A 26,293-nucleotide genomic window follows, 5' to 3' on the forward strand; every position below is an offset into this window, starting at 1 on the left:
TTTTTTCTCTCTAAAAATACCCTGCTGAAAGCACAAAGGGAAGTTAAAACCATCAACCTAACTCGGCCAAAACTTTCTGCCTGGTCACTCAGCACAGCGGGAAAAAAAGTTCGGTCGTTGCATGGGCGGACCTTTGGAGCGTGGGCGAAAATGTTTTAATAGGTCTATGTTAAAACACTATGCAAATTACCCTTCCCTGCTCATGGTGAAAGAGTAAGGGCGGGGAAGGGATAATTTGCATAGCGTGCTAAGGTGTTGGACCAATCGAAATACAACCCCTTGGTGCGCTATGCAAATTACCCCTTCCCCTCCCGTACTCCACCGTGAGCAGTGGCGTGATTGGTGGAAAATCCTTTGGTCGCTAATGCTGGTTCTTCTGCTCATGCTCAGTTAGACCTGACCTGAGCGGAAGAACAGGCATTATCCGAAGTTTGCGTGCTGAATTAAATGCTGCTGAAGTTCTGGTTCAGGCAGGAAAGGTATGTTCACCTTCAAGTACAAGGTGCAGGCAAACTGGAAGAAGCAGGCGCTTGACAATTCATGTGCGAACCACCACCGAGTCCGATGTCAGATCGCGGTCTCTGCAGCTGCAAAATGGCAGCCGGGCGCTCACTTAAAGTAGCTGGGCGATGCGCCCGGCTGGAACACGCTAGGGAGAACACTGAGCTGTATGGCAACCCCTGTCATTATAAAGAGAAGTTTATTATTGTGAGATGATATTTGGCTTTTAGCTCTCATCATAGTGCCAAATAGCACAGTGTCATATGTTAGTGCCACTGGATTCTCCATTACTTTGTTTACCTGATCCCAAATGGATCTCCAAAATTGAAGTATCAAGGGACAATAAAATAATAAATGATCTAATGTCCCAGGTTCGAGATGACAGAGCCAACACCTATTAGACTTGGAACTATCTAATTTCTGTAAACGAACTGGGGTCCAAACTGCTCTATGTAACAAAAAAAACAAAGTTTGTCTCATAGATGCAGACACCGTACATCTCATTCTCCAAGTCCAGATTCGTGGCCATTGAGACGCAGTAATTTGATGCTTTATCTCAATGCTCCAAATGTCACAAAGACCAGTTTTTGGTTTCTTATTCAAAAATCCAGATATTAATTTATACCACTGAGCGGCCTGGTGACCCAGGAAATCTGCCTGGAAGCACAGGAATGGCAAACTATACTGATTTTTAAGATTTTTCTAGTCAGGGAACCCCTCCTGAATGGCCTTCTTCAAATGCAACCACCTATAACTTTGAGATTTAGCAATGTCAAATTTTTATTGCAATCGTGAAAACTCAAGCAGCTTTCTGTCCGATATTACATCATCTAAAGTATGTATGCCCGCCTTCATCCAGTGTTTCCAGATGACCTCAAACCTGCCAATCTGAATCTTGGGGTTCAATCAAAGGGACTGAGAAATGAATTTATGAATTGGAATATTTGTTAAATTGTTAATAATTTTTAAAGTCTTCCAAGTGTCCATTAAAATTCTATTGTCCTTATACAACCTAGGCATCTTGATACTCAAAACATGACACAATCTCAATGGAGACAGAAGTTGCCATTCCAATCTAAACCAGTCTGGAAGATTTTCCATGAGCTGGGGAGGATCCAATACATACCCTGACGCATTATATAGGCTTGATGGTACCTATAAAAATTTGGAAAATTTACCCCACCCTCCACAATTGGCTTTTGTAAGGATACTAAAGCAATTCTTGCTGCTTTCCCCAGCCAAACAAATTTTGTAAGAATACTATTAAATTTTTTGTAAAAGGACCCCTGAAATAGAAGACAGCCTCACCACAGTTGAAGTGGACTTAGACCAGATATACTATCAGATCGACAAACTTAAAAGTGACAAATCCCCTGGACCGGATGGAATTCACCCGAGAGTCTTAAAGGAATTGAAGGTTGAAATCGGAGAGTTATTGCAAAAACTTGCAAACCTGACAATCAGAACTGGACAGATACCGGATGACTGGAGGATAGCGAACGTCACGCCAATTTTTAAAAAAGGATCGAGAGGGGAACCGGGCAACTATAGGCCTGTGAGTCTTACGTCTGTCCCCGGCAAGATGGTTGAAGCACTGATCAAGAATAGCATAGTCTGGCACTTGGACGCACACGACTTGATGAAACCCAGTCAACATGGATTCAGGAAAGGGAAATCATGTTTGACGAATTTACTCCAATTTTTTGAGACTGTGAACGAGCAAATTGATAGTGGGAAGCCGGTGGACATAATATACTTGGACTTCCAGAAAGCGTTCGACAAAGTTCCACATGAAAGACTTCTCAGGAAACTACAAAGCCATGGCATAGAGGGGGATATACAAAGGTGGATAGGCAAATGGCTGGAAAACCGAAAGCAGAGAGTGGGCATAAATGGGAAGTTCTCCGACTGGGAGAAAGTGACTAGTGGTGTACCACAGGGCTCGGTACTTGGGCCGATCCTTTTTAATATTTATATCAATGACCTGGAGGAAGGAACAACCAGTGAGATCATCAAGTTTGCAGATGATACAAAACTATGCCGGGCAATCAGATCGCAGGAGGATAGAGAGGAACTCCAGAGCGACTTGTGTCGGTTAGAAACATGGGCGGAGAAATGGCAGATGAAGTTCAATGTGGAGAAATGCAAGGTAATGCATTTAGGCAATAAGAATAAGGAATACGAGTATACAATGTCAGGTGCAACTCTGGGGAAGAGTGAACAAGAAAAGGACCTGGGTGTACTGATAGATAGGACCCTGAAGCCGTCGGCACAATGCGCGGCAGCGGCAAAGAAGGCAAATAGAATGTTGGGCATGATAAAGAAAGGAATCTCGAGTAGATCGGAGAAAGTTATAATGCCGCTTTATAGGGCAATGGTCAGACCACACTTGGAATACTGCGTCCAACATTGGTCTCCCTACCTAAAGAAGGATATAAAACTGCTGGAGAGGGTGCAGAGACGAGCAACAAAACTGGTGAAGGGTATGGAGAAACTGGAATACGAGGATAGACTTATAACACTAGGATTGTTCTCCCTAGAGAAAAGGAGACTGCGTGGGGATATGATCGAGACCTTCAAAATACTGAAAGGAATCGACAAAATAGAGCAGAGAAGATTATTTACATTGTCCAATTTGACACGGACTAGAGGACATGAAATGAAGCTAAGGGGGGACAGGTTCAGGACAAATGTCAGGAAGTTCTGCTTCACTCAGAGAGTGGTTGACGCCTGGAATGCCCTCCCAGAGGAGATTATTGCGGAATCGACCGTCCTAGGCTTCAAGAGCAAACTAGATGCATATCTCCTTAAGAGAGGCATATAAAGATATGATGGACTATAAATTACGCCAGGGTACACCTGGCAGGGCCTCCGCGTGCGCGGATCGCCGGACTTGATGGACCAAAGGTCTGATCCGGAGATGGCAGTTCTTATGTTCTTATGTTCTTATGAAAAAACACTGGTAAAATACCTATTTGGTAACAAAACACAGACAAAATCATCATTTTCACCATCTGAACTCTCCCCTAACAAGACAGATGTAATGGGTTCCATTGTTCACACATTTCTGTGACCTTTAGCAATAATGATTTTTCATTTACTTTCATTGTTTCTTCCAGCGTTTTGTAAATCCAAATTCCTAAATACTTTATACCCTCTTCCTTATAAAGAAAGGGAAATAAATCAAACAATCCTTTTTGATCATGTACAAATGAAGAATCTCCTATTTACTCCAATTTATTTTATATCCCGAAAATTTTCCAAATCTTTCAATCAAATCTAGTAAATGTGGAATGGTTGTTTCAGGATTTCTCAAAAGAAGCAATATGTCATCTGCATAAGCAGAGACCTTGTATTCCCGACCTGCATAAGGAATACTCTGGATCTCCTTTGTCTGTTGTATAACCAATAATAAGGGTTCCAAAACAATATCAAACAGCAAAGGAGAAAACGGACATCCTTGTCTAACTCCCCTCTCCAGACAGAAATGCTCCGAAAAGTATTATCTATATAATAAAACCGTAAGCGGCGCATGCGCAGTCTTATCAGCGTGCTTCCGTGATCCGTATGTCCGTGGCCGCCAAGACTGCAGCATGCCCCGCTCTTTCTACGGCCCCACGCGGCACTTCACTACATTTTCGCCAGAGCGGTTTGCCAAGATAGGGGAAGCTGAACAGCTCACTCCCGCCTCTGCTCGACTTCCTGTTCACAACCCCCCCCCCCAAACAACCGCATAGGAAAAACTCACTCCCTGCTCTCCTGCCACGGCGTTTGCTTCCTCTACTCGGCACGGCGCTTTACCCGGCAGACATTGAATAAAAGGTTGCCTCCCCCTGCCGCTCTGAATACCTGACCGCCTAACTTTAAACCCGCGGCTGCAGCTGCTTTGAAGACCTGGCCTGGCCGCCTAACTTTAAAACCACGAGCTAAACAGGTATGTAGTTCTTCCTTTCACCTGAACTCGCCTGCTCCCAGTGGGCCAAGAGAGAGGGGGGAGTGGCTGCCGTGGTGATCTGGCCGACTCCCTGGTGACAGGAGCCGCGGCGGCACATTTAAAGTGAAAAAATAACTGTGGCAAGGGAGCCGGCCAACTGGCAGTTCAAGTTGGAGCTTTGGTCTGGCCTGCTCCCTGCCGTATTGTATTTTTTAGTTGAAAAAAGCGGCGGTGGCTCCTCTCACGATCCCCGCCTGGGTCAGACTTCCGACGCAGGTGGGGATCATGAGAGGAGCCACCGCCGCGTCTTTCAAATAAAAAAATACAATATGGCAAGGCGGGCAGGGAGCAGGCCAGACCAAAGCTCCAACTTGAACTGCCAGTTGGCCGGCTCCCTTGCCACAGTTATTTTTTCACTTTAAAGGTGCCGCCGCGGCTCCTGTCACCAGGGAGTCGGCCAGATCACCACGGCAGCCACTCCCCCCTCTCTCTTGGCCCACTGGGAGCAGGCGAGTGAAGCCCGGTACTTCCGGGTAGCTAAGGGGCGGAGCGCGGCGCGTGCTCAGGGTCCGGGTGGAGAAGCCGGTGCTACAGCCGCTTGCACACATTAGCACTGGCTAACGCAACCCGGGTAAGGGAGGTCAAGTTTGGGAGGATCGCTCAGACTTGGGACTGGCGTTCACCTTCGCCCAGAGGTTTGTCGGCGGTGGGAGGGTCAGGAGCAGGCCAGATCGAGCAGAGCAACGGCACTAAAAGAAGGGGGAGGGGCCAAACGGAGCAGGCCAGATCGTGGTAAGAGAAGGGAAAGGGGGGTGGGGGAAAATGCTGCTACTGCTATACAGGGACTTGGAGGGGAAGGGAAATACCGCTGCTGCTTCTGCACAAGAAAGGGGGGGATAGGAGGGAAATGCTGTTGCTGCTGCATAGGTAAGTGGGATGGAAATGCTGCTGCACAGGAAAATGGGGGAAAATGACAGACAGACAGCGGGAGGGAGGGAGACAGAAAGAAAGAAAGACACAGGGGCAGGGAGAGGAACAGAAAGACAGACAGAGAAAGGGGGCCATGGAGAGAGAAAGAGAGTCAGCGGAAGGGAGACAGACAGACATGTATTCTAGCACCCGTTAATGTAACGGGCTTAATGACTAGTTAATATATAATCTGCTAGAAAGGGAACTATACAAGGTTTGAATTATTTGTATAAATCTAGAACCAATACCAAACCAATCCATTGCTCGATACATAAAGGTCCATTCCACTCGATCAAAGGCCTTCTCCGCATCCAAGGATACAGAGAAGGCTGGATCTTCCATGGCTTTTGTTAAATTTAACATGTGTAAAGACAGCCTGGTGTTATTTGAAGAATGTCTTTGAGCAACAAATCCCTTTTGGTGCATACCAATAATATAAGGGAGAGCCTTGGCCAAGCGCATAGCCAATAACTTAGCCAAAATTTTACCATCAACATTTATCAAAGAAATAGGCCTGTAATTTGAAACCAATGTAGGATTTTTATTTGGCTTCAGCAAAACAATAGTTAGAGATTCTGCCATAGTACCTGTAACGCAACCTTTAGTTGGTTGAACCTGATATATATTTAATAGATGAGGTAATAGGGTACTTTGAATTGATTTGTAAAACTCTACAGTGAAACCATCACCACCTTGAGCAGATCCAACTCTAAGGGACTTCAATGCTGTTTATAATTCTTTCAACGATATAGGCTCCTAAAGACTTCCTTTTATATGCTCAGGAATTTTTGGTCCCTTAATTAATTTTAAAAATTCTAAACCCTCTAGTTCTTTATTTGAATAAGGCTCGGAAGAATACAAAGCTTTATAATATTTCAAAAATTGTTTTAAGATAATTCCAATTTGAGCTTGAGTCTCCCTATTCTCATCTGTGATAGCCACAGTTTTTACTTTCCTTTTTTTAGCTTAAGGTAATTAGCTAATACTCTTCCCGCTTTATTCGAGTTTCCATAATATAGAGCTTGCTGAGAGAACAGCTCTTTCGTAGCCATTTGAGAGGAAAGCTCATTATACTTAAATTTATCTTTTAAGAGGGCCTGCAGAGTAGTTGGGTCCTATTTCAGGGCCAATTGTGCCTCCAATTTTTTAATATTTTGTTCCAAATTAGAAAATTCTTTATTGAGCTATTTCCTAACATGTGCCAAATATGAGATTATTTGCCCTCTCATAGTAGCTTTAAAAGCATCCCATAAGGTTTCCAAAAAAACTTCATCTGAGGCATTTAAATGAAAATATTCAGTAATTTTTGATTGAAATTTCTCAATAAAGTTGTAATCTGCAAGCAATGTATTATTGAATCTCCAGACAGGTCTACTATAATCTTGCTCATCCAATTTCAATTCAATCCAAATTCCCCCATGATCTGACAAAACGATTGGATCTATGGCGGCCTTTGTAACCTGCTGCAATAAATGATGAGAAATTTTTTAAAATAAATAATACTATACCCCATTCTGTACCATACCATAAACTGTTCCAGACAAACTCCCAGACATATGGTAGGCAAAGCATGGGTGTACTCAGATGTGGCATTCCAAGTTTACACTTAAATTTCCACCAGACACTGATTTTATTTTCATTTTTATTTAAAGTATTACAGTATTTCTTAGATTTTTTTTTTCTGGTTGCTTGAGAGTTCTAGTTAATTGAGTTACGATTAACAGAGAGTCTACTGTAATTGCATAAAAATAAGTAAATAAAAAATAATCTCAAACCATTTATCCATGATTTGAATTCACCAACAAGTTTGAAGTACATCCAGACTTGCATAATAAGTTTGAAAGTCTGGAAATTTAGCTACAAATTTTCATCAAGAAGTCTAACTTCTCCAGGTAGCATCACCTGCTACCTGGATAAATGTAATGCTTGCTGGGGCCAAGCAGTGTTTTTCGAGTCATTGTGCAGATAATGCCACTGAAAATCAGTACAGTCCACCCCAGCATGATACAGATTGTGGCATTATTCAGCATCACTATCTGTATAACTTAGGACTACAATAAAGCTTCCCTATGTTATTGAGATAGTTATCGGTATAATGGCATTGAACATTTTCATTACCTAGATCAGTTTTCTTCAACCTTTTGACTCCTATGGACCGGCGGATATAAAATAATTATTTTGTGGACCGGCACCAGTCCTCAGACCGGCAGTTGAAGAACACTGGGCTATGTCGTGCCCATCTCCACCCAATCTCCGCTCCAGACCCTCACCCATAATAGTACTAATTGTAAAACCATTTTTTTCCATTCATTTTTCATATATACACCCAATATAATCATAGTAACAACACATAATGGTTAACCACAAAATTAAAATACACAAAGCATACTGTATGCTTTTCAACATTCATTCCTACCAGAAAACAGATAACCCCATGCAAATGCAGAACCAAAAACTAAAAGTACTAATATTTACAAACAAACCCTAAGATGCAAGACTCTCTAAGCAGTACAACTCCAGAGGAAAGAAACAAATGCATTTCTTCCTGAACAGACAGCAGATGTAAATCGATCACAAAATAAAAACTTCCCCCCTACCGCTGTTATCTCTATCCCTCCATGCTGTGCCTTGCCTTATGGCCTGCCCCCCGATGTTATGTTCGGGCCAGTCCACGGTGCGATCAACGCGGCGTCTTCGGGCCAGCTTTCTGAGTGCTGCATCGCACAAAGCTGTGGGCAGCGGCTCCTCGCGCGCGTTCCATGCCTCATCTGAAAGCCTTCCCTTTGACGTTGCAACGTCAAAGAGAAGGTTTCCAGTTCAGGCGCAGGACACACGTAGGACCCTTTTCCCATGGCTTTGTGCCCTGCAGCAATCAGGGAGCCAGCCCAAAGACGCCGCGTTGATCGCACCGTGGACTGGTGGCTGAAGAACACTGTCTTCTGCCTGATGGACGTGCCGGCCCTGTGGACCGGCAGAAAATGTCTGCGGACCGGCACCAGTCCATGGACCGGCGGTTGAAGAATACTGATCTAGATGACAGCAGCTGTTTCTGCCATACACAGATATTCAATGCTGATATCCAGGTATTGACTGAGATATTAAGGTATATATTTAAATCCTGTGCCTGGTGTTTAAAAGAAATGATAATTATTGAATTTAATTATTGGGCCAGGTGGCTTTAATAATGACCTCTGAGCAGATTTGCAAGTTGTATTTCTATAATGGCCCTTAGTACACGTCTTGTTCTGGTACTGTTCTGATTTTAGTTCTGGTACTAGTTTTATTTTTATTTTTTACTGTAATGCTCCTTAGGGGTGCTGTAGTGAATCAGGAGGATCTGTACCAGGCCTTGGTCAGTGGGCAGATTGCAGCTGCTGGTCTAGATGTGACAGTCCCAGAGCCATTGCCAATGGACCATCCACTCCTCACGCTCAAGAACTGTGGTGAGTTTATTTTTATTGGACAGGGAATGGATGATTTAATATATACTTTTGACATTTTGTATCTTTTTGTTCATGTTCAAATAAGTTATGTGGCAGTCTCTTGATTTACTAGACTTTTTGGAGAACTGTGTTCTGCTTATTCAAATTTTCTGCAGTCAAATGGCATGCACTTTGTTTTGTATGTCAGGTTTCCTACCTTATTCTGGCAGGGTCATTGATCCCAGATCTCCTCTTTCCTTTCTCCCTACCCATGCCAATCCCACTTCTGAAGAGGAAGTGGCGGTGGAATGTCTCAGGGCAAATCCTGCTTTGCTGCCAGGTCAGTGTGTCATTCTGAACTGCGGAATACTACGATGCTCCATGCAGTTCAGGGTGCAAGACTAGGCCTGGGCAGCAGTGAAGCACTGCCAGTGTCATCCTCACACACAGCATGGATCATGAGTAAGAAGATCAGAAGGAGAGGAGCAAAATATTAAATGAAGGGGTTATGGGGAAGGGGACCAGATAAGAATAGAGAGAAGTGTAGAGAAATAGTGATGGGGTAGAAACTAATCTAAAAAATTTAAAGTAGATTTAGCATTTTTAGTAGATTTGATCGCTCATTTGAATGAGTTAAACATGCGTCTTCAAGGTAAAAACCAGCTCGTCAATGCAATGTTTCAAACCATAACAGCATTCCAAATGAAACTGAAATTATGGCAAGATCAAATAAAGGCAAATAATTTTATACATTTCAACACGTTGGCTAAACGCAGTCCTATCAATAACGAAAAATATGCAGCCTTGCTTTTCGATTTGAAAGAAGACTTTGAAACAGATTTGAAGATTTCCGAGATAATCTATAATAATAAAACGCTAAGCGCGCATGCGCACTCTCAACGTGTGTTCCCTGAGATCTGATCTGTCGGGATGTGCCGGCAAGAGTGCGCATGCGCTTTTTTTTAACATCACCACAGCCTCCCTGCTCTCCACCTCGCGCCGCTGAGTGTAGCTGCTTTCAAAACTCCCTGTTGGGAGGGCAGGGATGTGGAAGTGTGAGCTACTGGAGGGCCCGGTAAAGGTCGGAGTCGCTGCTTCCAGATGAGGCCAGTCCGGAATCGGAGCTGGGATTTTATTTTTTTCCTGCTATCACTCTCCTACACGTTTGTCCATTTGAGAAAAATCACCACTTTGGGGGGACGAGGATAACTTTCATTTCGCTTGGAGAGAAACCCAGACCTTTTCGTACCTGGAGAGCCCAGCAAACAGAAGCGATAGACGCCCGAGCAACTTTATAAACCTATCTCGAAACGAGATCTCACCGGATTTAAGGGGGAAGATATTCTTGACGGAGAAACGCGATTCTGCTAACCTGTCTCTAAAGGCTCTGGAAGTAGTTCACAAGTTCTGCGGTTGGTCAGTCTTCGTCTGTCCCAAATCAAATGCCTGGGCGGTACGGAAAGATTGCAGGAGCCCGAGGGTGACGGGTTCGGCACAGTGGCGTACCAAGGCGGGGGGACGGTCCACCACGGGTGCAGCCTTAGGGGGGGTGCACAGCCGGACAGGTCCGGAAAATTCCTGGGCTGCGACGGCACTCAGCGGCATCAGCACCCCCCTCCCTCCGTGATGGCACTCGGCAGCATCGACGCCCCCCCTGCCCCGTGACAGCACTCAAGTTTGGCCTCCTTCTCCCGGCATCAGCAGAACTTCAGATCGGCAACAGGTGCTCAGTCAAAAGCTTCCTCTGACTGAACTGCCTGGGCGGAAACAGGAAGCTGAGTCAGGGGAAGCTTTTGACTGAGCACCTGTTGCCGATCTGAAGTTCTGCTGATGCCGGGAGAAGGAGGCCGAACTTGAGTGCTGTCGCGGGGCAGGGGGGGCGCCGATGCCGCTGAGTGCTGTCGCAGTCCAGGAATTTTCCGGACTGCATGGCGCGTTGCAGAGTGCGATCCTGCCATGGGGACTGTGTGTGGAGACCGCGGGGAGACAGCCAGTGCTCCTGGTCCAGGGCCTCCGGCTATTCCCGCAAGAGAGCAGGTAACAAAACCACGGTCTTGAACGGACAATTCTCCCATCCTTTGATGGAGCAGATCGATCAAGGCTTCATAAGTCGCTTTGCTGCTGCTGCTGCTCTTCCTGATGCTAAATCTGAGCCTGGTGCTGTTTTTATTTCTTCCTCTGAAAAACATTAGCTGTACAACTATGGATTGCTGATTTTTGGTTTGCTGGGTGGTGAGAGAAGATCAGGGGGTGTCAGCTTCAGACCGAGGAATCCCCCCCCCAGTAGTTACTTGGCGTGCAGAATAAGTAATGGCTCTTTTGCAGCTGGAGTTGCGTTATTAGATATGATAATGGAGGTTGGGAATTTAAACATAATTACTCACTTCCCTTATTAAAAGGAGCTGGAGCTAAATAAGCAGATGCGTTAAGAAACAACAGTAAAAAAGAAAGACAGAAAGCGGCTAAGGAGAGAGAGAGAGAGAAAGAAATACAGACAGACACACACACATATATTCTAGCACCCGTTAATGTCACGGGCTATAAGACTAGTAATAAATATTTTGGTTTATTTGCGACTCCATTTTCAGTCTACATTAATGTGTTACCTGAGCTGCAATCTGACATTCAACTGAAAGAAAAATTTGATCACATGTCTTTAATGGACTTTTATAGGTCCTATCTTCCCAGAGAGAAATATCTCTCGCTTCACAATCATGCCTTATTCATGTCATCTCTTTTTGGCAGCACCTACATTTGTGAGCAACTATTTTCAAGAATGAAGCACACTAAAAGTAAAATTAGAACCAAGATATCTGATGAGCACCTTGAGCACTCACTGAAAATTGCAACTACTTCCATCGAACCAGATATTGATAAACTGGTTTATCAAACTCAGTGTCAAAAATCCCACTAGTTTTGTTGCCCTCTGTTCTATTACTTAGACTGGGATAATTTATTAAGATTTGACGAAGTTGTGAGAGCTGAGTTTGGAGAGCCTTGGTGAACCTAATACCCAATAAAGCGCAAAAAGTCATTTATAATAAAAACAAATCTGCAGCTGATTGTGATTTGTGATGGGGCAGTTCTGCAGGTGAGGGGTAGATTTGTTTCAGTGAGATTAAGGTGTTTTTGTAAATAACAGCAACCTATGAAATATTCAGTAACATGGAGCCATCATCATGTTGACCCTAAGCATGTTAATGAATATCTCATTGAAATAAATCTACTCCTCACCTGCAGAACTGCCCCATCACAAATAACAATCAGCTGCAGGAGATTTTTTTTTTATTATAAATAACTTTTTTGCTCTTTATTGGATGTTAAGTTCACCAAGGCTCTCCAAACTCAGCTCTCACACCCTCTTCGAATCTTAATAAATTATGAGTGAGCTAGGAAGGGCCATGAAAGTGACTGAATCTGATTTTTGGAGCCTTTGCTATGTGCAATTAATGACAAGTGAAGACCCACTCAACACAGCAGTGTAATTAAAAACTTCCCAGTTCAAGGAAAACCAAAAGCAGCAAGTAAATTTTCTGGCATTGGAGCTAAGATGTTCAGATGGAAAGAGACATGTTCAGATGGGTGGTTGATTTTCCACATTTTGGATGGCTGCAGACTGAGAAGGAAAGGTAATTTTTAATAACATGAAATTGCCAATTGGCTTGCACCTCAGTTATATATGTTATATCTGTTTTTAAAGGAGACATTACTTAAAAAAAGTAAAAAATATCAAAAATAATTTTAAATGGACACTGTGGAGAGGAACCCAAAAAAGCAGTAATACCCTGACTGAGCGATCCTCCACGTACACAGCTGACAGCTGCTTCAGCATCCTTGCTCTGATGAGGCTCGCCTTTGATGAGGCTTGCCTCTGAAGAAGCTCACTTTAGCTATTAAAGTGAATGGGAGAACCAGGCTTATGCTGTCAGTGGAACATGTGGAGGATCACTCAGTCAGGGTAAGTATTACTGCTTTTTTGGGTTCCTCTCCACAGTGTCCCTTTAATGAAGGTTTATTATTCGATATGTACATTTTTTTATATTAGTAATTGCAAATTTAGGACCTGCTCAGCCTTTTTTTTTTGTTCATCAGCTAGCGTTAGTGTTTGTGCGGCCCCAGACAAATTTTTTTCTTCCAATGCGGCCCAGGAAAACCAGAAGGTTGGACACCCCTGATCTAGACCCTCTTTTAACAGCTAGGAAGTTGTTAAAAGGAGAGAAGCTTGAGAAGATGAACAAGGCGCATTAACCTGGTGAGCCACAAATGATTTCTTTGTGGTGATTGTAATATCATTCCTAAGCATATGATACATAGGCAGGTCAGTCAAGTATGATATGAAAGGGCAGTGAGATCCACCTGAGTAGAAGCTGATGTAGCTCTATGGGTTAAAATCCTGTGCTAATCATTTAGAGGTTGTAAGTTCAACACCCAGCGCATCTTTTAATTGTGGCATACTACCTTGAAGGTGCAGCTTGATGATCTCACAATGAGGTCAGCTTTGTGATGCTGAAGAGCTCCATTTTGGAATGAGGGAAAATGCATGTTAAGATCTGTATCTGGTTTTTCTCTTTTTAAGCGCTGAGAAATGAAGTAATGTGTGCAATAATGATACATTTTTTCATGTTCTTTCTTTGCTCTCAAGAAAGAGCTGATTGCAGCACTGTTTGTTGAGAAAAAAGGGGTTCTTTTTAAGCAAGAAAGCCAAAGGTGGTATAATGAGCAAATTATATTACTGTTTGGGCAGAAAAGTACTATGTTTTCCATGCAATATGTTTATATTGATGTGCTCTATTGATATGGTGGCTTATTAAATCTATTAGGAGGGAGAAAGAGGAACCCCCCCCCATATTCAAACTCACTATAGAAAATATCATTAAGGAAGCGGAATGCACGCCTAACTTGCGTCTATAGGAAGTCGCCAGCTACGAAAGTTGAAAGTACTTTGAAAAACTACACTTAGACCAGCTTTTCTCTCGCCTACATTTGCTACACTGTTTAGACGCGGTATCTAAGTAACACCTATGTAATGCCCACCCTTAACCACGCCCAGGTCAGGCCCCTGTTACACCCATGTCTAGAAACATAGACGCGGCTATTCCCTAAACTCGCGCCTATCTCGTGTATGTGTCCTATGAACATCTTAAGTGACGCATATCCCATCTGTGTCCCAATTAACGCTTGTTAAGGCCCTTAAATCGCTCATTATCCACTTTATTTGGATGTCTAAACCGTGCCGAAAGTTAGGCGCACTTTATAGAATCTATGCCTGGGAGCATTGAGATAAAGCAGTATATTTCTGCGTCTCGATGGCCACGAATTTGGACTTGGAGGATGAGGTGTACAGCATCAGCATCTATGAGGCAAACCTGTTTTTTCTAGTTACATAGATCTTTTTGAACCCCTGTTAAGTTACAAAAGCTAGATAGTTCTAAATCAAATAGATGCTGGCACTGTCATCTAGACATAGGGACACTGGATCATCTGTTGTTCTATTGTCCATTGATGCTCAGTTTTTGGAAGTCCATATGGGGACAGTTTAATGCAATACTTGAGTCATCATAAGAACATAAGCAGTGCCTCTGCTGGGTCAGACCAGGGATCCATCGTGTCCAGCAGTCCGCTCACGCGGCGGCCCAACAGATCCAGGATCTGTGTAGCAATCCTTTATCTATACCCCTCTATCCCCTTTTCCTTCAGAAAATTGTCCAATCCTTTCTTGAACCCCAGGACCATATTCTGTCCTATCACGCTCTCTGGAAGCGCATTCCAAGTGTCCACCACCCGTTGGGTGAAGAAGAACTTCCTAGCATTGGTTTTGAATCTGTCCCCTTTCAACTTTTCTGAATGCCCTCTCGTTTTTGTAGTATTCGAGAGTTTGAAGAATCTATCCCTTTCCACTTTCTCTGTGCCCTTCATGATGTTATAGGTCTCAATCATATCTCCTCTAAGTCTCCGCTTCTTCAGGGAAAAGAGCCCCAGTTTCTCCAATCTTTCAGTGTATGAAAGGTTTTCCATACCTTTTATCAAGCATATGAGATAGTCATATGTGGTACATCATTACATATTAATCCCCCCTAGATCGTTATAAATGTCGTCTTTTCATAATTATGACTGGGGTAGCTATGCAGATGATAACACATAATTGGAAAAATTATGATCGCCTTAACTTTTCTTTTTGGTGGGCAAATTTATTCTCCAGATATAGGAATGAGAAAATAAATACGGATTTGTTAGGACATAGTAATGTATTTAAATTGGTTTTAGACCCATTGACATCTTTTATTACTTCAGGATAGTCGATTTTTGTCTTTAATTTGGTTAGTTCTATGCACATCCAGGGTGGGGGTGGGGTAAAATATTTATTATTTATGATGATTATTTATTGGAAAGGGGGTGGGATAAAATGATTGTGTATGGGTAACTGTAAGATGTATGTGCTTTTAGGCTTTATTGTTTGTTTGTTTATTAATCTATACATTGCACTGTTAAATATTTTCAAACTTAATAAAAAATATATACAAAAAAAAGAAAGAAATTTTGTTAAGACCCATCACTTAAGAAAAAGCTCCAGTGATATTAGAGCTATATGCTGGCATGGGAAAAGTTTCTGTGATCATTAAATCTCATTCTCTCTAAATTGTTTTGTTCTTCTGTCTTATTAGTGATCTTACCTCACATTGGAAGTGCCACCTATGCCACCAGAAACACGATGTCTGTGCTAGCAGCTAACAACCTGCTAGCTGGTTTGAGGGGAGAGCCAATGCCAAGTGAACTACACCTATGACATGGGGCATAATGTAGGTTGAAGATAATATGGATATTATGAATATGCTTCATAACAAGAGGGGAAGGCATACAGAACATGGCTCATAGAATTGTTTCCATCTCCTTTGTATGTGCCTGTAAATGTGATAGCATATATGTACTGAGGCAGTTGCGATGGGGGATAGTTTTTGCAGATAGGGACAGTTTGTCACCACTCTGCAAAAATGCATTCACTGCTGCTACTGTGCAATTTGTGGGATGGTAGGGCAGTTGCAAAGAGTTCTTGGGGGATGGGAGTAGGGTATTTCAAACATTTTATAGGAGATAGAGTTTGTGAAATCAAATTGTGAGATCCACAGTCTCTGAAAAGGAGTAAGCCTTAGTTTTCTTATGCTTTTTGTCATCTCTTAAAAAAGAGATTACTACAGTTTTGAACTAATGCACTTAATACACTGTTTTCTGAACATCAGTGTACTGAACAACTTGTGTGTAGGGTGACAACGTAGCCTTGAAACTCACTTTTATTCCTTGCATTCAACAAAATAATAAGCCTCAGCCACCTGTTATTGGTAGTAGTGAGACAAACACATTAATAGTTATTGATTTATTGTACAATGTTCCCAAAAGAGAAATAGAAGTAGCAATCAGATTGCCTTGATGCTACCTGTAGCACATTTTTTTTCTTTGCTTTGTGAGTTCAGTGATTGGGCAATAATGTAACTTGCATAACTTATGTTTTCTGAAACTATATGAAGTGTGGATTTTTTTAAACATGTAAAATTAGTTATCCGAGGACAAGCAGGCAGCATATTCTCATATGTGGGTGACGTCATCCATGGAACCCCGGCACAGACAGTCAAAAAGTATACTGTTAACTTTAAAAACTTTAAGACCGCCTATACTGTACATGTGCTGGTGCCTTCCCACCTGGCGTCGGCTTGCGAGACCATCAGTTCTTAGTTTTCTGCTGAGCTAAGTTGCTTTTCAGTGTTCTATTTCCAGTTTTTCTCAACCTTTTCAAACCAATTCCCCCTAAGCCTAACAAATACCAACCGAGTACCCCTGGCCAAACTCCGCCCCAGACCTCACCAAACTCCACCCCTGACTCTACCCCCATAATAATACTAATTGTAATGCAATTTCTTCCATCCATTTTTCATATACACACAATATAATCCAGGGATCTCAAAGTCCCTTCTTGAGGGCTGCAATCCAGTCGGGTTTTCAGGATTTCCCCAGTGAATATGCATTGAAAGCAGTGCATGCACATAGATCTCATGCATATTCATTGGGGAAATCCTGAAAACCCGACTGGATTGCGACCCTCAAGGAGGGACTTTGAGACCCCTGATATAATCTTATTAATACTTAATGGTAACCACAAAATTAAAAAAGAAACACAAAGCACACTGTACGTAGAGAAAATGTTATTTATATTTGGGGGGGGTTTCAAAAATGTCAAGGCAGATGACTTTAAAATAGGCAATGTCACCTCAGTAACAGCTGTAGAAAAATAGACAAATATAGTGCAAAATATAGACAGCAAATATAAATTCTCAAAACTGACATATTTTGATCACTGAATTGAAAATAAAATCATTTTTCTTACCTTTGTTGTCTGTTGATTTCATGAGTCTCTGGTTGCACTTCCTTCTGACTGCATCCAATTCTTTCTTTCTGCATGCTTTCTCTCCGCCAAAACTCATTCCATTCCCCAACCAACATCTCTCTGTGTCCCTCCATGAGTCCAACTTTTCTTCCTCTCTCATCCCCCAGATCATTTTTCACCACGGCCCACCAGCCCCATGCCCATTTCTCCTTCTATCACCGTTCACCAATACCATGCCACATCTCTCCCTCCATCACTATGCCCAACATTCCTCCCCCTTGCATCCCCTTCAGTCTATCCCTCTGTTCCCTCTCCACCACCATATCCAACATTTCTCCCTCATCCTTCTATTCCCCATGCATATCTACCTCACTCCTCTCTATGCACAATTTTCCTCTTCCTTTTTCTCCATGTGCACCATCTTTTTCCCCTTTCACTCACACACTCAGGCCCAACAATTGTCCCTTTCTATTCTCCCCCTCCCTCCTTCCTATGTCCCAAGTTTGTACCCCCTTCCCCTCACTGCCTTCCAGCCTTTGTCCCTCCCTCCCTCCCTGCCACGTCAAAGCCTGCCTGCCTCCCTCCCTTCCATGCCAAAGCCTACCTGCATCCCTCCCTCCCTCGCCAAAACCTGCCTACCCACCGCCGATTCCTCCTTCCCACCCCTGTCACGGTCCGCTGCTGCCACTGCTTGCCACAACTCAAGGAAGGGAAGGGCCAGGTGTGTGCAGCGATTGTACGCCACTGGCCCACAAGTCTTCCCCCGATGTCAACTCTGAAGTTGAAGAGAAGGTCCGGGCCAGCCAAGCAGTGATTCTAAGAGCTATCCCACTTGCCTATCCCAGGCTTTCATGAAATCAGACACAGTCTCTGTCTCCACCACCTCTACTGGGAGACTGTTCCATGCATCTACCACCCTTTCTGTAAAAAAGTATTTCCTTAGATTACTCCTGAGCCTATCGCCTCTTAACTTCATTCCATGCCTTCACATTCCAGAGCTTCCTTTCAAATGAAAGACTCGACTCATACGCATTGACATCACTTAGGTATTTAAATGTCTCTCAATAACAATCTTAGTAATAGCAAAAAATTAAAAAAATCACAAAAAAATGCTAAAAGCCAGAGGTGGGCTGGCCTGGAGAGATATCAATTAATATAAAAGTGGAGAAAAAGCCTCAAATATCACATATACAGATAGCAGTCCAAAAGGACATCAAGCTGCCACAGTGCTTGTCATTGGCATAAAAAAACTCCACCCAATTAAATACTTTATCTCAAAACAGGCAACCGCCCACCACTGCACGGATGGAAAAAGGAAATATTTAACTTATCTGAAGTAGAAGAATGGTCGCACTGTCCACCAGCGTTCTAGTTGTTCAGGAAGAACACAAGCCTTACTGCTTGAATTCACCAAACATTCCTCGCTCGCCTCCAACAAGAGCCTTGTTTCACCATTAACTGGCTGCCTCAGGGATTTAATACCAGCTAGCTTTCCTCCATGGCGAATGAAGAATGTTTGGTGAATTCAAGCAGTAAGGCTTGTGTTCGTCCTGAACAACTAAGACGCTGGTGGACAGCGCAACCATTCTTCTACTTTAGCTAAGCTTAATTTTTCCTTTTTCCATCCATGCATGGTGGTGGGCGGTTACCTGTTTTGAGATAAAGTATTTAATCGGGTGGAGTTATTTATGCCAACGACAAGCACTGTGGCAGCTTGAAGTCCTTTTGGACTGCTGTCCGTATATGCGATATTTGAGGCTTTTTCTCCACTTTTGTATTAATTGATATCTCCAGGCCAGCCCACTTCTGGCTTGTAGCATTTTTTGTGATTTTTTTTTTTAATTTAAATGTCTCTATCATATCTCCCCTCTCCTGCTTTCCCTCCAAAGTATACAGATTGAGATCTTTAAGTCTGTCCCCATACGCCTTATGACGAAGACCACGCACCATTTTAGTAGCCTTCCTCTGAACCAGGGGTGGGCAACTCCGGTCCTCGAGGGCTGGAATCCAGTCGGGTTTTCAGGATTTCCCCAATATGTATGAGATTTATGTGCATGCATTGCTTTCAATGCATATTCATCAGGGAAATTCTGAAAACCCGACTGGATTCCGGCCCTCGAGGGCCATAGTTGCCCACCCCTGCTCTGGACTGACTTCATCCTTTTTATATCTTTTTGAAGGTGCACCTCCAGAACTGTACACAATATTCTAAATGAGGTCTCACAAGTCTTATCAATACCTCCTTTTTCTTACTGGCCATACCTCTCCCTATGCACCCTAGCATCCTTCTAGCTTTCGCCGTCACCTTTTCAACCTGTTTGGCCACCTTAAGATCATCACATAAAATCACACCCATGTCCCTTTCTTCTGTTGTGCACATAAGTTCTTCACCCCCTAAACTGTACTGTTCCCTCGGGTTTTTGCAGCCCAAATGCATGACCTTGCATTTCTTAGCATTAAATTTTAGCTGCCAAATTTCAGACCATTCTTCAAGCTTTGCCAGGTCTTTCTTCATGTATTCACACCATCCTGGGTGTCTGCTCTATTGAAGATTTTGGTATCCACAAAGAGGCAAATCTTACCCGACAGCCCTAAAGCAATATCGTTTATAAAAATGTTAAAAAGAACAATCCTTTAGCAAGTTTATTATCTTCCGATTAAGACTCGAGATATTCAACAAGCAATAAACCAAGAACCTATAAACATTTCAGCTATATTAGAATCATCACATAGAGAAATGTCTGTTTCAGCTACTTTATTGTTGATGCTTGCACTTACCACTGATAAGAGTTGACTCGTGAGAATGTTTTATAAACATAGGCAAAAATAATTTCTAGGCTATAAGATACAAATGTTTCCAGATCTAGCAAGGGAGACCCAAAAGCGTAGAAAAGAATTTCTTTTGTTAAAACTTGGTGTTTTGGCTTTAGGGGCAACTTTTTTTCTTAGACATCCTTGTAAATGTGTAATTCATTATAAAACTCAGAAGTATGTTTTCTTTGAACCTCTCCAGCTGACGACTTTCCTGTCCCTGTCCCGATTGGAGAAGGAGAGTTCTCAATAGAATAAATGTCCTTACTCTCTGATAGCTTATGATTTCATAAAAAATATTTTCTTTGGTTAACTCGCATTTGAATCACATTTTGGATCAATTTGAGGACTTGAGAAGATTTATGTTAGTATATTATTACTTATTTAGTTTCAGTGTTATAGTTAATTTTCCTTATCATGAATCCTCTTTCTGTACAAGTTTATCTTAATTGTATAAATTAAAAAAAAAAACCAGTCCTAAGAACAGAACCATGAGGCACACCACTGGTAACATCCCTTTCCTCAGAGCAATCTCCATTGATCACTACCCTCTGTCACCTTCCACTCAACCAGTTCTTGACCCAGGCCATCACTTTGGGACCCATCACTCTGTCAATATTGGTACCATTGCTAACATACCTTTGCTGCTATTAGTACCAGCAATTTCATCATCTAATGTACCTTTGCCATCGACACTGTCACCTAATGTACCTTTGTCAATATTGGTACCAGCACTGCCACCGTCTACTGTACCTTTCCCAACAGTGCTGCTGGCGCCATCACTTTAAATCCATGGAGGCTGCGAATCAAGTATGACTTCTTCACAATAACCTCTTCAGATCATCAGTGCCTAATTACAGCTTCAATTAGAATGCATGAGAAATATGCTCAAACTCAACTCTTCCTGCCTCATATGAGCCTCAACATCCTGATTCACATATGTCTATAGTCTTCTCTTTTTACATTGCATTGACAGCTCTTTTAACTCTGCTAGTTTGCCTCTTCAATCAAGTAGTACTCATTTGATCAGACAACTAAGTTACCATGTACTATGTAACCAATCAAGGAAGCACAAAGTCTCACTCACTATTCCAAAAAGCATTCTAAATCTGGTCCTGGGTGATTCCTCACAACATATTTTAGATAGATGTCTACCTAGTGGGGAAGCAAAACATCTTAGTGGACAAATTGAGCGAACTCCTGCAAACGCATGAATAATCACTCAACAACCATATTCCATCATACATTTTCACACTAGAGTACACCAGAAATGGACCTTTTTACATCCCCCCTCAACAATAAACTTATAATCTTCTGTTCCAAAATCTACTCTACATCATCTGCAGTTGAATGCTTTTTCTGTACTGGAGCAGCAGATTTCTTTGCTTTCCCTCCAATTCAGCAAATTGGGAGAATTCTATTTAAACGTCTTCAGGAGTACACCGACACGATTCTTATAGCCACATCAACTGTGGTTCCCTCTCCTTCTGCAACTCAGTGTAAAGGATGCACACATAGAGGAAGCTGCTAATAAAATAGAAGAGCACAAGCGTGCTCTTTCTGTTTCAACATTCAGGGATTCATCTAACCATCGTCCCACATAACTATATTAAAAGTTGACATCTCAATTATATATGCAGTTGGAACTAGCCAACTTTCAGATTCAAATATGTACACTTCACATTCAACATTTTTCTAGTGTCTCACGCAAAATGAGAGTTCATTCCTTCATCAAATCTTCGTTCATTAACACTCACAATATGATCTCTCTCTCCCAACAATTAGATGCTTTTGTACTATCTTCAGCAGTGTCAGCTCTCAGCCTTGCATTGCTGAGTGTTGGTTGTCCACATCATTTTCTGTTGGTCCAACCAATATCAGCAAAGGCCTATGGAAGATTATATTAAACAGATCTGATCCTGGGTATGTCAGTGCAGACAGAGCTAAGAAAAGACATTGGAATGCCACTAAATTACCATTACTTGAGCTTGACAAAGAACCTTAGCAGAAGGCAGGGAGGATTCAATAAAGGTGCTAAGGTCCAATGCTTAAGGCAAAGAATGACTCCAGCTGCATCTTCTTAAAGACAGATAGTTATTGTCAATCAGAAGCCAGTTGTCACAGAAAGATACTGGAAAATAACAGAAACTCAAGTCTATGAGGGCAAGCTTAGCCCCTGTTTTTCTCTCTTTCACACTTCATACACCTTCACCCATATAGACACACACATCATTCAGATAAAACCTTTTCACACACACCCTCACCCTCCTTTTCTTTCTCTGGACACACACACACACACACACAAATATTCCCTCTCCCTTTTTTTCTCTGGATTCTTGTTTATTTCCCTCTCTTCCCCCACACAGCAACTCGCCTATTCAGAGACACAAAGGAAAACCTGTTTTTTCTTTCTTATTCAAAAAACACCAAAGCAGCTCCAGAAAAGTATTGCATTTCTGTAATATTAAGCTTATTTCTACACAATATATTTTATGCAATCACTCTTGGATGTCATTGTCATTAATTTCACTTCCCGCTGAACCTCTTTGAGGATACTGAACCCAGGACCCCTTGCACATCCACAATAGACTAGCCAATTGTGGAGGCACATCTTTATATCAGCCATCATTGAAGCTTCTAGAAAACCTTCCACACAACATTGCTATGGTTCAAATAGATTCGCTTCACAGTCTGGTATAAGCTCCCCTCCCTAAAACTCATTTGTCCTCTCCCATCGGATCTCTACTATCTTCTACACCTTTCCAATTCTAGTCTCAAAACTTCTTCAGTTAAGATATCATCTCAGTACTATCATTGCTTTGCATACACCATTAGATAAAAGCTGTTATCTAAATATCCTTTGGTATCTACATCCATGAAAGACATTTAACATTCCAATTTGCTGGTGGCTTGGAACCTCAATGTGGTACTTTCCACTATGATGAAGTGTCCATTAACCCACTCTCAATTTCATACCTCAGTCATCTTACATTTGTGTCAGACCTACCTTACATCTTCCTGTCTTCTTCAAAAAACCACATTCTCACCCTGGAGAACCTGCACTCCACTTTGGACTCTTGCTTATTACTTGGATCAATCCAAACCTCACAGAACTTCCAGTCAGCTGTTCTTGTCTTTTGATCCAAATAGACTTGGAACTCCTCTCACCAAAATAACCATCTCTACATAGCTGACAGACAGTATCTCTTTTTCTGTGCCCGGGCTGGGCTAACACTTAAAGGCCACATAATGTTCAAGCAATGGCAACTTCAGTAACTCATCTACATTCCATTCCTATTGAGGACATTTCTAGAGCAGTCGTGATCCTCAATTCATACCTTTATATCCCACTATTGTTTGGATAATCAGACCAGACTGGGTAGTTGGTTTGGTCAAGCAGTTCTACAAAATTTATTCTCTAGTTAGATGCCAACTTCCCTCCAACCTGTGTATTTGCCAGGCTCATGTCAGTTATCAATAACCCTCTTCTCAAAGGCATGACTCTGGTAGTTAGGGGGGTCTGTGAGAATATGCTGCCTGCTTGTCTTCAGATAAAGTATAGTTACTTGCCTGTAGCAGATGTTCAAGTACAGCAAGCAGATATTCTCACAACCCTCCCTTTTCCCATTGTTAGCTTCTTAGCTTTGTTACTGAACTAATAGTCCTGTGAGCCAACATCTGGCGGGAAGTTTTTAAAGTGACAGTACATTTTTTGACTGTTTGTGCTGGGGCTCCGTGGATGACATCACCAAAAGTAAGAACCTTTTCCTGTTGTCCTCAGAAAATACCCGCTATAGATAAGTAACTATGCGTTTTTCCCATAATCCCTCTTGAGCCAGATCAAAAGTATGACTGCATCACTTTTTTTTATTTATTATTAGTGAAAATAAATGTAATACCTCATCCTGTTCAAAAACCATTTGAGGTAAAAATCATAGGAATCTATAACAATTCAATAATTTTCAAAAACCTTCGTCTACTTTTAAAGAATGTAAGCACAGCTCAATACTGTTTCTACAAAAGACAGGTCTCAATATCTCTCTTAAACATGAATGAATATCTGGAGCTGCACTGCTGCATTTCAGTAGTAATGCATTAGCTCATAGGTAAAAAAAATATTTACAATGGAAATAATTCCTGAAATCATAATTTAATAAAGTACCATATTTTTCAGTCTATAAGATGCACCTGACCATAAGATGCACCTACGTGTAGAAGAGGAAAAAAAAATTTGATTGAGAATTTTTTTTCTTGGTTTTTCCTCTACACATAGGTGGGTCTTGTGGTCTGGTGGTAGGCAGCCCCCAGCCCCCTGTACCTTTTTAAAAATGCTGGTGGTCCAGTGCGGTCGCACCAGTAGCTTTCCGCACTGCTGCTAGACAGCTACCTCCTTTGTTGCTGCAGAGCGGTGAATAAGGCAGGAGTGCGAGCTTTTAGTTTCCTGCCTGGTCTTGCGCCGCTCCGTGAATGGCTGATGTCAGTTCTTGCTTTGAGTGTGGCTATAAAAGTACAAAAAGCGATATATAAATCCCAATCCCTTTTCCTTTCCCTTCTCCCCCCTCCTCACCCCTAGTAATGAGGGTAGTTCCTGAATGTACTTGCCTCCCCTCCCCAGTACATCTTAGTCTTCTCAAAATCTTCGCTGGCAGTGAGCAGGAACTCCTCCCCATTGCTTACACCGGCCCCCAAACCCCCTTTTATGTAACTTCCTATTCACGGGACCAGGGAATTGTATCAAAGGGCAGGCTTCAACTGTTAAGAGACCCTGATCACTTCTTGTGAAGAAAAAAAGACTTGAGGTACCAAGGAGGGGTGCATTTAAGAGGTCCTCCACCCTAGGCACCAGCTTCTGTTGCTACGCCACTGATAAAAGCTCTGGTATATCTCATAGGTCTAGACTGGTCTATCAGGATAATAAGGAAGGTGAAATTTGTTCTTGCCTCTTAATTTCCTTTTCTTAAGTCTTGCTAGACCAATCTATGACCTACCCTGAAAGACTGGGTTCCGTAGATTGGTGAATCTTAGTTCTTCTACTTGTCTGTATGTAATCAGTTTTGCAAAGGTAGCCTTTTTTCATGATTCAGCTTGGTTATTTTGTTTGTAACTCTTTGTTTCTTGAGTGGCTTTGATATTAGTATATTAGAATGTTTCTGGTTGCACCACCTATTATACTGATGATGCCTTCAGAATTTTAAAGTCTCTGTCTCCATCTGTCATTTAAGGTACATTACCCATAGGTCTGGATTTATCTAGCAGGACTTAAGCAAAAGGAAATTAAAAGGCAAAAATAAATTTTACCTTTTATGCAAGCACTGGCTTAATTGAAATGTTCAGTGGTCATAGATAATCAAGTCTCTTCTCTGCAGTAGGACTTCCAGTTTCACGTAGTAGCTTATGTAAATTCTGAGCTAGAAGATTCTTTGTAAAATTTTTCTAGATTCTATGGCATCTTTACATTTACATTGTTTTAAATGCATAGAAATAGCTCTACGGAATTATAAACAGTTATTGTATTTGCTTGACTACATTTCAGAAGATTATATCAAAACAATTAATAAAATTGAGGATAAAGAGTAATAAAAATATTGTTTTCCTTATTATATCTATGATACATTTCTATTTTGCCCATCTGTTTTACCTATTACATTTATTTCCAAAGTTAAAAATAGAATGCCTAATAGGTAGGTTGTGTACAACACTATTAGGATACCAAAATAGGAGGAGATGTAGAGGTAGAGAAACATCCATTTTCGAACACGACATCCAAATAATTTTTTTTTCTAAAAATTGCCTACTTTGATGTCTTGGCTGCCAGGACATCTAACTTTATCATTTTTGACCACAAAAATGTCCAAGTTAGAAACGTCCAAATTAGCACCATTTAGACATGGGAAGGGCCATTATTGTAATGGACTAGCCACTTAGACATGACAACAGAGCAGTGGGGCACTTTAGAAGGCACTGCTGTGAACTTCACATAACATAAAGAGTGCCAAATATATATCTCGCCATATACCCCTTATAATTTATGCTGAGCTCTCCAAAACTCCCCCCCCCCCCAAACCTACTATACCCATCTGTCTACTACCCCATTAGCCCTTAGAGCTGCAGGTGGCACCTACGGTATAAGGCAGTAGAGTAGGTTTTGGTGGGCTCATATTTTCCACCATAAATATTGGCTTATGAGTCTGGCTATTCCTCTCTATGGTTCACTAGCCTGCCCACCTGGCTAATTAAGACACCTGTGTGGAGTTCTATGCTTTCCAATACCAGGTGCTGCTG

General features: G+C 42.0%; 1 protein-coding gene across 8 annotated transcripts in view; it reads left to right on the plus strand.

Annotated features, from left to right (window-relative positions):
- The window catches only part of LOC117347215 (glyoxylate reductase/hydroxypyruvate reductase-like), a 212,494-nt gene that overhangs the window by 158,439 nt on the left and 27,762 nt on the right, over window positions 1–26,293 (plus strand). For 5 of the 8 annotated variants that reach the window (XR_004536753.1, XR_004536752.1, XM_033917882.1 and 2 more), the window contains exon 8: window positions 8,717–8,847. Coding sequence is in view for 6 of the 8 variants with exons in the window: in XM_033917882.1 (XP_033773773.1) it covers window positions 8,717–8,847 (131 nt within the window). In the remaining 2 variants the exon portion in view is untranslated. Of the gene's footprint in view, window positions 1–8,716; window positions 8,848–15,488; window positions 16,702–26,293 lie in introns of those variants that run through there. The other 3 variants (XM_033917846.1, XM_033917856.1, XM_033917838.1) reach the window with 2 other exon arrangements.

The sequence above is a fragment of the Geotrypetes seraphini genome, chromosome 1 (genome assembly GCF_902459505.1).
Source record: "Geotrypetes seraphini chromosome 1, aGeoSer1.1, whole genome shotgun sequence".
Lineage (NCBI taxonomy): Eukaryota > Metazoa > Chordata > Amphibia > Gymnophiona > Dermophiidae > Geotrypetes > Geotrypetes seraphini.